Source organism: Eucyclogobius newberryi, unplaced genomic scaffold (assembly GCF_026437365.1).
Source record: "Eucyclogobius newberryi isolate DKJ021-1_F unplaced genomic scaffold, fEucNew1.0.hap1 SCAF_8, whole genome shotgun sequence".
Taxonomy (NCBI): Eukaryota; Metazoa; Chordata; class Actinopteri; order Gobiiformes; family Gobiidae; genus Eucyclogobius; species Eucyclogobius newberryi.
In genome coordinates, this window is record NW_027316500.1 from 5105394 (window position 1) to 5118280 (window position 12887).

Genomic DNA, 12887 nt, shown 5'->3' on the forward strand with positions numbered 1-12887 from the left:
TTGGTGAGTTTATTATGTGTGGTGAATGGAAAAGGAGGTGTGTAGTGTTACAACTGGGTTACAAATATACTGTAGCTGCATTTCTAATGTTCTAAAACTATGATATATTTGTTTCGTTAATACCTGTGGTAAGTAGTTCCACGAGACAAATCATAATAGTTTTGATAAATAAAACACGCCTCTATCTGCTTGTGGAATGCTCTTTTCTGTCTCCAAAGTCTCCAAAGCCAGGCTCAGGTCATATCAGTGTTACAGATAAACCTGTCCAAACAGAACCACATGTCAAGACCTCGTCACGACCCTGAACCCGCTCTGACACGCTCTGACCCGCTCTGACCCGCCCTGAACCCGCTCTGACCCGCCCTGAACCCGCTCTGACACGCTCTGACCCGCTCTGACCCGCCCTGACACGCTCTGACCCGCTCTAAACCGCCCTGACCCACCCTGACCCACCCTGAACCCGCCCTGAACACGCTCTGACCCGCTCTGACCCACCCTGCCACGCTCTGACCCGCCCTGACCCATCCTGACACACTCTGACCGCCCTGAACCCGCCCTGACCCACCCTGAACCCGCCCTGACCCGCTCTGACCATGTGAAACTACATTCTACATCGTCGTCTCTGCATCCTGCTCCAGGCGACCAGATTGATAGATTTATGTCCAGATTAAAGCGCGGCTGCTCTGTCAGAACTGATATTGGGCTTTAGAGGATTTCCAGGGGGATTATTCCAAAAGGCCGCTCAGTGCTCAGTGTTGGCGAGCGCGTTGGCAGAGATGTAAATGTGCCTGGTACAATCCGCCACTTCTGAGGCTTAATTACACCGTGCTGGAGCTGGAGCTTATGGCCGGCCTTCAGCGCCCTGGACCAGAGCATGTCAAGGAGCAGAGCAGGACACGCTTTATCTGAGCACCTCGCCCACATCTGCCCTCACCGGCTTGTTTCCATGGTGATGTTATTGCTCTATATTTGTTTCAGCAGGTGTTTTATTGCTCAATAATACATTGAAAAGCAAGAATTTTAACTGAGCGGTGTCACCTCTCCACAGATCTGACTTGTAACTTGCATGTTTAATGCTGTGAAAGATTCCAGGCATAGATAAGACGTTTCTATGGAGACAGGCAGGGGGCGGACCCTACAACAGGAAGTAAAAAGAGTGCACCTTTAAATCATTGGCTCATATTAATTAATCGTGATGAACTAATTTTTGTGTCCAAGAATGACGGTAACGCGGTGTATGAATCTGAAATAATAATACTAATAGTTACTAAACATAGGCTAATTTAAATGGTTAGCATTTAGTAGTATTTGATCAAACAGATGCAATTAATACTATGCTACAGCAACGCTAAAGCAGCAGCGCTAAAGCTAGCTAAAGCAGCGCTAAAGGCTAAAGCCACGCTAAAGCAGCAGCGCTAAAGCTAGCTAAAGCAGCGCTAAAGGCTAAAGCCACGCTAAAGCAGCAGCGCTAAAAACGTAATGGCAAAAGAGTAAATATATAGTTGGTTTTGGGTCATTAAAGCGAACACAAACAATATTATCAGTTAACAAATATCTTATTATGAAAAAAAACAGACCACAATCCTGTGACAACTTGTTTTAATTAAAAACAGTCATTATTTGTACAAGAAATATAGACATAAAAATATACAGACGACTACAGAAGAGATGAAATGATGGACAGACTCATGAATGACAGAAGAACGCCACAGAAAGAAAAGGAAACGTCGCTTTGGTCTAGTCACAGTGGCTACATTTGAAATATATAACTTTGTCTAAATAAAATACAGTCAGCTCTGATATACTATTTGAGTGTTTTACATATTTACACACATATTTCAGACGCGCACGGTGTTTAAGCGGTTAAGTTTGATCGTTAATTCACAAATACTAACTGTGCTGCATCTGTAACAGTATATTTGAGGTTAGCATTAGCATTTAGCTTTGTTTGTGCCTTAAAGGGACAGTGCTGTATTTTTATAAACTGAACTACATGGTTTTAGCGCCCGTTTTAGAAAGTATAATTGCTGTAAAAAAATAATAATAACAGTTTTGTCCACTTGAGGCACAAACTGAAGATACAAGATGTTCTTTATTTTCCATCCAGGCCGACGTTCCAAGGCTTTAGTTCAACATCTGGAGCAGACTTCTTTTGTATCTCCTAAAACCACAGAGAAAGTGGTCGTCACGTGCACATGACCGAACTTCCCGATCCATATTGTGAGTACTTTTTCCATATTCAGAAGCGTTTTGTCCCTCATGCAGTTACTAAACATATGACGTGCACAACGGTGAAGGAGTGGTCGAGATGGCGAAGAGCGGCCGCTTAAAAAGACAGTGTGTTTCCACGTATTATGTATATTATGATCACCTTCAGATCTGGAATTAAAATCAATCTTAAAGACTCAAAGGTCTCACTTTTTTCACTTTCTTTCCTGAGCATATCAGCAGTAGATCTTTCACCTTCCTGCTGAACGTGCAAAAACACATCAGACTCTTGGTAGTGCCAGTTTTAAATGTACTTTGAAATGTACTCAAATGTATACAGGTCGGACTACACAATACAAGCTAATTTGTCTCCTTAATATTTCTTTTGAAGTACAAGTGTCAAGATTATTGAGTTAATTTATAATATAATACTAATTACTACCACGGCTGAACTATTGTTTTATATGTGGCTATTATTATTATATCATATTAACTAATGGGACATGATGCAACTTCTGAACAAACCATTTTCATTGCATTCAAAAAGCACTTTAACCTATTCACAACGTTACATTTGAACATTTTCCTCATGCTAATTTAAAACCAGATCTGAAGACAAAGTTAAATAAAGATATTCTCTCCATTTGAGGCAATACATTTGAATCAAGCTCGATATTCAATCATTTCAGACTTTGGAGGAAGGAATTTGAGTATTTTTGTGTTAAATGACATTGATTAACAGTCTATATATCAGGAAATTAATATTGAAAGACTTATTTGTTTGTAATAGCACCAAATAAAACGTTATAAGAAATAAAGATCAATCAAAATGAGGGAAAAATGATTCATTATTTGGTCTCAGCCCTAATTTTAAGCGACCTCTCATGTGAACAGTTACATGTACGTGATCGATATAATACTCTTTATACTTGTAGAGTGAACCCACACTGATACCAGCACTATATATACAAAATATCTTCAGCTGCTATAGAAAAATATACAACATTTCCACAGAACACCTTTCAACCTTCTTGATACAGACTCTTAGTAAAATAAACAGTTTTGTGCCCTCGTGTTTCCTGGAACCATCAGTGCATAAATGGGCCTCGCTCGGCGGTTACAGAGACATGCAGACATGCCCTCCTGCTGCCGCTTCAAGCAGCAGGAGCAGATTATCAGAAGCGTTAAAAGAAGGAGAAAGTGAGGAGGGAGTGAGGAGGGAGTGAGGAGCAAGTGAGGAGGGAGTGAGGAGCAAGTGAGGAGGGAGTGAGGAGGGAGTGAGGAGCAAGTGAGGAGGGAGTGAGGAGGGAGTGAGGAGCAAGTGAGGAGGGAGTGAGGAGGGAGTGAGGAGGGAGTGAGGAGCAAGTGAGGAGGGAGTGAGGAGGGAGTGAGGAGCAAGTGAGGAGGGAGTGAGGAGGGAGTGAGGAGCAAGTGAGGAGGGAGTGAGGAGGGAGTGAGGAGAAAGTGAGGAGGGAGTGAGGAGGGAGTGAGGAGGGAGTGAGGAGCAAGTGAGGAGGGAGTGAGGAGGGAGTGAGGAGCAAGTGAGGAGGGAGTGAGGAGGGAGTGAGGAGGGAGTGAGGAGGGAGTGAGGAGGGAGTGAGGAGCAAGTGAGGAGGGAGTGAGGAGGGAGTGAGGAGGGAGTGAGGAGGGAGTGAGGAGGGAGGGAGGAGGGAGTGGGGAATAAAAGCATGCCCACGATTCACGCAGAAATGTGTCGGTGACGCCGAGGGGGGGGGGGGATTACGTTGTTTAAAACTGCTCCAAAAAACAACAACTTCTATTTATTTATTCATGTATTTAAACTACAAAAAGTCAAAATGGGAGTGAAATTCAAAAAGCTCAGTAATGTTATGTAGATTTGCATATTTATTTGCGATATCATATATTTGTTTTCTTTGTAAAAACGCATGAAAATTAAAGAAGTTGCCCACGAGTGTGCGATGATGATAATAAGGCATTTTCGCCAATAAAAGCAGAGTTATTTATGTTTGTGTCATTTTTAGAGATATTTTTAATACCGTTTGCTCATATTTTAGAGGTGCCAATATATTATGAGATGCAGTGTGCAGTTGTTCTACTACTGATATATACGTCACGTCAATGAAAGAAGGAAAACCACTGGAAATGAGGGTGAAAAGTCTGGTTAGCCTGGCGTTGAAATGGTGACGTTGTTGTCGTGGTTACAGACATGCTGGTGACTCTTCAGACTCCGAGGTCAGACCGAACTTCCTCTTCATTTTTTGCTTTGAGAACAGATACCCTGATTCGACTGTAGTTGGGAAAATCACCTTGGGAAGTCTTTGTGCTGGTTTTGCGGTTCAATGGTTCAGTTGGGACGGTTGTAAAGTGGTCCGGGTGAAGCCCTGCGAGGCCAGTGCAGTTACTGGGCCTGGCTCTACAGTTTTTTGGTGCGAGTTCAGATCTCGGTGGCAGTGATCTCCTCGAAGTGGATGTCGTTGCTGCCGCTGCGGACCTCGTACTCCTCCATGTCGCGGTTCTCCAGCTCCAGGCTCAGCTCCCTCATCACCCGCTCCAGGTCCCTGTTACGCCGGTACATCTGGATGTAGTTCTGCTGCAGCTGCTTCTGGTAACGGATCACCTGCACAAGGACCATGAGGGAAAACTCAATAACACTCAGAAACACATACATCAATATGTATGTAGAGGCCACGATTTCAAATTGTAGTCTAACGATTATTGTGAGAATGAACATGGCGATTTAACAATTATTGGTGATTATTAACATGACCAAAACAACAATAACATCCTAAATTTGATATCATTGTGTCCTTTGGCAAGACACGTCACTTGCTGAAGGATTGGGAATCACTGACGAGACACGATACACGACACACACTGTAGCTAACGATACGATATACCACGCAATAATCGATGTATTGCACATGATATTCTGTGCGTCAAATGTTTTGCATAAACATAAACCTTTCTCTAAACAAGCAACGAAATTGCAGCTTTGTAACTAAATCATTTTGTAAAATATACCAACGAATGCTCATGGTGATATATGGAGACAGCAGCCCACAATATTGATACTGTATCAACAAATTTAGCATCATGATTTATTGATTATTTTAGTACACTCCACTTGCTGGGTGCATAAATGTGACATCTGATTTAAAGTGGGTGCACAAACATCTATGACTATTTGATATTATTATAGTGGCTTGGTGTTTATAGACTATTGTTTGCACAAAAACCAGACATATTACTGTCGTGATCACATGCAATGGTATTTATGTATTTATTTATTTATTTATTTGTCTATGGGAGTTTTTTATTTATTTATAGGAGATCTTCTACTGAGAGTGTTTTTCAGACTTCCTATAAGTGATCTGTTCTTCTGTATCTACCTCTGTATCTACCTGCGTTGCACCAATGAAATTTCCCCATGTGGGACAATAAAGGAATATCTTATCTTATCTTATCTTATTGCCAGTCTAATCTCCGCTCAGAGGAGAGATGGAAAGACTCTTCATACTTCATCCTGCCCATGTGTGCGCGAGTGAATAATGCACAGAATTGTGAATTATACTATTTATACATTAAGTGCCTTGTTGTGCTCACAAATCAGTGCTGAAGTACCTGTACTTTATATTGCCTGACCCGCCAGCCCCGCCCACATTCTGTTCAAATGCGGAAGGGTCTGGAACCCGAGTCAGAGCCATTGAAGTCGTCGATCCTCAATTTACCGATCCAATCCCAGGCGGAGGTTTTAATGCGTCACACTGAGATACGGAAGTAGCTCTTCACCCCCGTTCCAAAACATTCAAGATGGCGGACCCGGCCCGTGACCCGGCTCGTGACCCGGCTCGTGACTGAGTGTTTACTTCTGCTCTTGCTTCTTTGAACAATCAGGAAAGTCTGCTCTACTCGCCGCGATGAACGTGCGTTAGATGCGGTTCGGGGACGGATAACGCGGAACACGCCTTGTTGACATGGGCTACGTAATATCCGGTTAAGCCTGTGGCGTTTTTTGCGCCACTTCTGGGTTTATGTGATTGGTTCTGTCTCTGCTCTAAACTCCGCCCTAGAAATTGAACCGCAGCGGTCGAGCCCCAGACCCACACACAGTTTTGATGAAGTAGTTTGCCAAAACGTGTTGGAATGGCTGGTCAGGCAAGTCTTTATACACAATCGTTTGAAGCTACAGAACATGAAAATAGAACTGAGTTTATATCGTTAATGATACATTGTCGTTGGCTTTGGGGCTGATATCAAATTTGAATATTGTGAAATAACTGCACATGGACTACATCTGATTTTTCGGATGTGAGATGGTCGGACAGAGATGGCAGCACATTCCCACCACATACGTCCAGAGCAGCTTAAATACAGTACTTTCTGTTGAGCTGATCTTATAACTAAAACTGAAAGACCATAAAACAAGTTTTCTTTTATATCGTATCGTTATGATAAACGTAAGCTGTATCGCTCTGCCCAGCATGAAATGCAGAGCGGAAGAAGATCAAAAAATAAAACATTTGTAAAAATCCTGAGGACTTAAATGAAGAGTGAGGCCTGTACCTTCTCTTTCTCCTCCTGCCACACCCTCCTCTCCCCCTCAAAGCGGGACAGATGCTCCTCACTGGTGCGCCTCTCGTACATGAGCTCGGCCTTCAGCCTCTCCACCTGAACACAAGTCCACGTTACAAACTGCTCCTGCTCCTGGTGGGCAGAGAGAGGCCCCGTACCTGTTGCCTCAGCGTCAGCACCGCCTCCACGTTCTGCCTCTGGGCCTTGGCCTCGTCGCTCTCCCCTCCCCACAGCAGGTGAGTCTCTTCTCCGTCGCGGTACACAGAGGGACTGGGCCCGGCTCGGCCCCTCTGGCTCACGCACTGACCCTTGGCGTTCCCGTTCAGAGCGTTGTGGTTGGTCACGATGTCCCGTTTGCGTTTGGACTCCTCCTCTAAGCGGCCCACCTTTTCCCTGAGCAGCTCGGCCTCGCTCTTGCGCCGCTGCAGCTCATTCTCGCACACCTCCAGCTCCAGGGCGCGGGTGCGGAGGGCGGTCTGGGTCTCGTGGGTGCGGGCCTGGCTGGACTGGAGTTCGGAGCGGGCCTCTCTCAGCTGGGCCTTCAGAGTCACGATGTCTCCGGCCTTCTGACTCAGCTCTGACTGGATCTGATTCAGCTGCTGCTTCAGGAGGGAGATCTCACCTGACTTCTGACAGACCTGAGGAGAGACAAGACATTTTAGATACGATTAGTAAACCAGAATATGGACTGTTTCTATCATTCCCTCCCTTCATTGCATCACTGACCTACACCGACATAGCCTCTGTGTCACTCTGAATTAAGTTCTACACAATATCAATCTGGAAAAACTCTTGGTGAAAGCAGTTGGTGGTGGAGTGGTTCAGGCACAGCACATATGCCGGGCTCCAAGTGCAGCCAGCCGCAGTGTCATGAAATCACGACTCCGACAATGGACTGCATGTCCTCCCTTCTCTCTAACCCCCATTTCACGCCGTCGTTCCTGTCTAATAAAACCAACAACTCTCCTCTCAGCATGTGCCATGTTCAAGAGTCTGTGAATAGTTCAGATAACGATTATTTGATTACTAAAGTTGTTAACAAATATTTCAATAATATTTAGTCAAGATGAATAAACTGACTTGTTTCAGCCCTAAAATACTCGCTCCCTGTGTCACATCCAGAGCTTTCCCATAGAATGGGCCCCTCACCTCCCACTTGGTCTCCTCGAGGCGCGGCCCCAGCTGGGTCTGCTCTCTCTGGATGGTGGCACAGCGTCTCTCCAGAGTCTCTCTGTCCTGGAGCAGAGCTGAGAAGTCCTCCTGCAGCTTCTTCTTCTCCTGCTGCAGCTGGAACACCTGCATCACATCCACACAACTGTCAGGCATCGCTCCCCTTATTGCATGCTCTTCTGTTACAGGGTAATCTGCAGACATTCACACGGATCATTAGTAGAGTAGTATTTGAAGTATTTGAAGTACCTGGAGCTGCAGAACCTGCTGAGCCCTCTGGGCCTTCTGAGACGTCTGCTTCATCTTTGAGGCACAGCTCTGCCTCAGCTCCTCCATCTCCCGCTCACAGCGACGCTGCTTTTCTTCATACACCTTTCACAAACATCACACAAACTATTTACTTTGTGTTCTAGGATACAAGTGGGTCATATCCATTAGTATGACTCCATGCACTGAATATAGTTGTTCATAGTGGTTTAAGCTGTGGAGCTCAACAGTCACACTAAAGTATGCCGTGGTTCTGGGACTAAATGTATTCACTTTTCCCATAAACTTTTAGAAAATGTAAAATAGGTAAAGGTACTACAGAGGCGAACCAGGTAACTAATGGCAACAAGGTTGTTTTCAGTCAAAAAAGTTGCATCAAAGCTAATTAACCCAGAGCAAGCATTCAAAGTTTAATATATATTTTTGAAAAGTCTAAAATAAGAGGAAAGTAATACATTTCCAGGACCAGCAGTCTCTGATGAGCTCCATAATAATCGTCATATCCCCCAAAACAATTTGAAGCTTAAATGAACTGCCTCCTCCCAGTGCGGGTCAGATGAAGAGGTAGTGTCTGCCCCCCTCTGTGCCCTGGGCAGGAGCTGCTCTTACCTGACAGATGGCAGCTTCGTTCTCGTCCAGGTTCTCCCGGAGCTGCTGCAGCTCCAGGTCTCGCTCCCTTAGTTTCTCCTCCAGCTCTCTGACCACGATCTCGTACCCTTCCACCGGCGGAGGGGAGTGACCACAGGAGCCGCTGTCCGAGAGGGGCTGCCCGCGCCCGCTCACTGACCCTGACCCGGAGCTCTTACTTGAGGAGGAGCGCCCGCTGTCTGAGTTTGTGTGTCCGTGGCTCACACTGCCTCCTGAGGTGTTCTTGTTCTGGCCCACCTGCTCTGTGGGCCCCCCGGAGCCCGAGCCAGAGCCCTCGCTGGGGGCCAGGCTGTAGCCTGTGCTGCTGTGAGTGGGCAGAGAGGACAGAGAGTTCCTGCCAGAGTCCGACATGGAGCAGGACTGGCTGTTCCGAGCGTTCCGAGCGACATGACACTTGTCTTCAGAGGTGGACGTGGGGTTAGCCGTGTTAGCTGTGTTAGCGTTGGTGCTAATGTTGGAGCCTCCCAGCGGAAGCAGCAGGTTCAGACTGCCCTGGCTCTCAGACAGGTTAGGCCCCCTTGTCTCGGAGCCAGGTACTGCACAGAGTGACGATTCTTGGGGACCACAGGTTTGAATGCAGTGGGACGGATCAGCACTTTCTCCATGTTCTGAAATGATAAAGCACAAGAAAATATTTATATATATTTATTTTCATGGCAGACTTGATGCAAACAATACAGTGCTGCAGAGCAATAAAGCTGAACACATGGGAGGTGATGGTGAAAAAAGGGTAATTATAAACATAAAAGGTATGTGTCGAACAAGTTATAACAGTATGCATTATGCAGATAAAAAGAATAACTTCTTTATTCAAAAATGGGGACGGAAATTGTGAATATTTGTAAAATAAGCACAATAAAAAAAACACATTTATCATGCAGTAATTAGGATCAAACTCATTAGAACTGGGTCAGGGACGTGTCACTGGTTCCAGTCTCTCTTTAATTTCCCTTAATAAATATTCATAAGCTTCATTTCACAATTTTCTCAGATTTTCTTTTTAATCTACGACAGAGAGAAAGAGTGATGAGTAAGAGATTAAAGCCGAGTGAACAGGAGCGAGGGAGGACATGCAGAGATAAGGTATAAAGTACTAATTGGAGGCATCAGAGGGTCAGCGGTGGGGCTGGGCGAGATTGACAAAAATGAATAGCTCTATACACGTTTTGGAATATCCCGATAACGATATTCAGGTGATATTATGTTAATCCACAGAAATGTGTCTTTCAACATATTAGGTAGTTGAGATTTGATTGTCAGACAAATGTAAAATGTCTGTAAAATGAATCACACAAGTGCAGAAACCTTGTTCCCCCCCGACTGGGCCCTTCAGACCGTACTGCGACCCACCACCTCTTCTCCTCTTCTTCATCTCTCTCATCGTCTTCACCATCCTCTCTTCCCTCTCCTCATATCTACCACCATCAGTCTCCAGGCCCCGGGGGGAGACATCGAATTCAATTCGATTATGGAGCGCCCATAATCGAAACGTCTTCTGTCGGGGTCTGAGCGCCAAGTAACCCACGTAATAAAGCTTGCTAAACGGTTCTTTCTGTGTCTGAGTCTCTCCAGGGTGAAATAAGAATTCTTAGAAATAGTTGCAAATTTATTCCCCCCCAAAAAAGCACAAGTATTCACAGTGTTTGCCATGACACTCCAAATTGAGCTCAGGTTCATTGTTTTTCTACTGATCAGCCTTGAGATGCTTCTACAGATTGACAGATTGAGTCCACTTGTAGAAAATTCAGTTGATTGGACATGATTTGGAAAAGCACTATATAAGTGTTCTATATAAGGTCCCACAGTTTACACTGTCAGAGCACAAACCAAGACAGGAAGTCTAAGGAAGTGTCTCTAGACGTCCGAGACAGGATTGTATCAAGGCTCAGATCTGGAGAAGGAACAGAATCCTTTCTGCAGCATTCAAGGTTCCTCTGAACACAGTGGCCTCCATCATTTGTACATGGAAAACGTTTAGAAACACCAAGACTCTTCCTCGAGCTGGGCCCGGCCAAACGAACAATCAAAGGAGCAGAGCCTCAGTCCGGGAGGTGACCATGAACCCAGTGGTCACTCTCCAGCATGTCTTTGTGAGAGAGGAGAATCTTCCAGGAGAACAACATCTCTGCAGAACTCCCCCCATCAGGCCTGTATGGCAGGATGGCCAGACGGAAGCCCCTCCTCTGTAAAAGTCACATGACAGCCCGCCTGGAGTTTTTCACAAAGGCTCCTGAAGAACTGTCAGACCATGAGAAACAAATGGTTTAATGAAACAAAGACTGAAGTCTTTGGCTTGAATAGCAAGTGTCATGTCTGGAGGACATGACCTGGTCAGTACCATCCCTACAGTGAAGCATGGTGGTGGCAGCATCATGCTGAGGGCATGTTTTTCAGCCGCAGGAACTGGGAGAATCGTCAGGATCAACAGAAAGATGAATAAAGCAGTGGAGCAGAGCGCTCTGAACCTCAGACATGGGCAAAGGTTCTTCCAACAAGAGAACGACCCTAAGCACCCAGTCAGGAGAACAAAGGAGTGGCTACAGGACAACTCTGAATGTCCTTGAGTGGCCCAGAGGCCACTTGAACATCTCTGGAGAGATCTGAAAATGTCTGTGAACTGACTCTCACCATCCAGCCTGAAGGTTCAGAAGTTCTGCAAAGAAGAATGAGAGAAACTGTCCATACATAGGTGTTCCAAGCTTGTAGCATTAGACAGAGACCTGAGACTGTAATGATGTGATGATGTGATGATGTAATGTAAGAAAGTATTGAGCAAAGGCTGTGAATACTTAGGTACATGTGCTTTTTAAATTAACAAACTTATTTGTGATTATGGGCTGTTGTTTGTAGAAATTTGAAGCAAATCATTAATTTAATCGATTTTGGACTAAGGCTGTAACATAAGAAAATGTGGACACTTTCCAGATGCACTGAATTGAATGAGAAGTTAACAACGATTCAGCTTGACAGGCCTATGAAAAAATAAAATTAGCTAATATAATATTTTTTTTTAATTTCTTTATTTATTAGTAGGTTTTTAATTACGTATATAAGATCCTATAAGATCTCCATGGAGACAGGCAGGTGGTACGTAACGCAGCTTTAGATAGTTTTGTTTGGTGAACATGTGTTTTGGAGCTTGTCTAATCGCCATGAGTTACCTTCTCCAGTTGTCCGGACACAGGGATGAGTTTAGGTGGAGGTCCACCGATGTTCCCGTTCAGGGCCCGGTGGTCCCTCTGCTCCTCTGAGTCTGAGCAGGGACTGGTGACTGCGAGAACCACGGTATCATTCCAGTCTCCCACCACCACCTCTTCACTGTACGTATAGTTCCCATTGGACACCCCTGCTGTAGCCCCCGTGGGTGCTGCAGCGGGTGCTCCACTGCCACCCAAGGTCCCTAAGCGTGGGTGCTTCTTGGTGGGCAGGGGAGGGGGCAGCGGCACCTGTCCCTGAGGCTGGTTGTGATTGGAGATGACCAGCAGCTGTTCCAGGGAGCTTCCACTGCGCAGGGTGCTGTTGTCGGGGAGGCGGAAGCAGCTGGTGGCCGGGGTGGAGCGCCGAGGCTTGGACGAGAACTCGCTGGCGGCGCGGCAGTGTCTCTCCTGGTACGTCCGCCCGGAGATGAGGCTGCTGACGGAACCCATGGCCGAGCCGGGGTTGGGGCAGGGGCGGGGGCCGGAGCAGGGGCCCACCTCGAGAGCTGCAGCCGGGTGCTCAGTGACGGACACGGGGAGTGCCTGAACCAGAGCCATGGCACCAGGACGGTGTCAGACGCACCATGCACTCTGCTGAGAGAGAGAGAGGGGAGAGCGTGACTACATATATTACATACAAACATCATAACAGGGTCTGATAATGAGGTTTAAGCAAATCAATATTACCAGACATGAGGCTGGGAATATTAATGGGACAATTTAAAAAAAAAAAAAAGCATAGATATCAATGTGGTCGTACTAGGAATGTGGGATATTTCGGTATTCCTATTGGTATCGATCAGTTGTCTTTTTAAACAGAATGAAACAGAAAAAAATGAGGCT

General features: G+C 45.6%; 1 protein-coding gene across 1 annotated transcript in view; it reads right to left on the bottom strand.

Annotated features, from left to right (window-relative positions):
• Positions 1 to 1582: 1582 nt before the first annotated feature.
• Positions 1583 to 12887, bottom strand: part of lzts2a (leucine zipper, putative tumor suppressor 2a) — a 47338-nt gene continuing 36033 nt past the window's right edge. Inside the window, 8 exon segments of the mRNA XM_072436482.1 lie at positions 1583 to 4807; positions 6754 to 6858; positions 6921 to 7400; positions 7912 to 8058; positions 8182 to 8304; positions 8809 to 9357; positions 9360 to 9455; positions 12009 to 12635. Of these exon segments, the coding sequence (XP_072292583.1) occupies positions 4625 to 4807; positions 6754 to 6858; positions 6921 to 7400; positions 7912 to 8058; positions 8182 to 8304; positions 8809 to 9357; positions 9360 to 9455; positions 12009 to 12602 (2277 nt within the window). The 5' untranslated portion in view covers positions 12603 to 12635 and the 3' untranslated portion in view covers positions 1583 to 4624.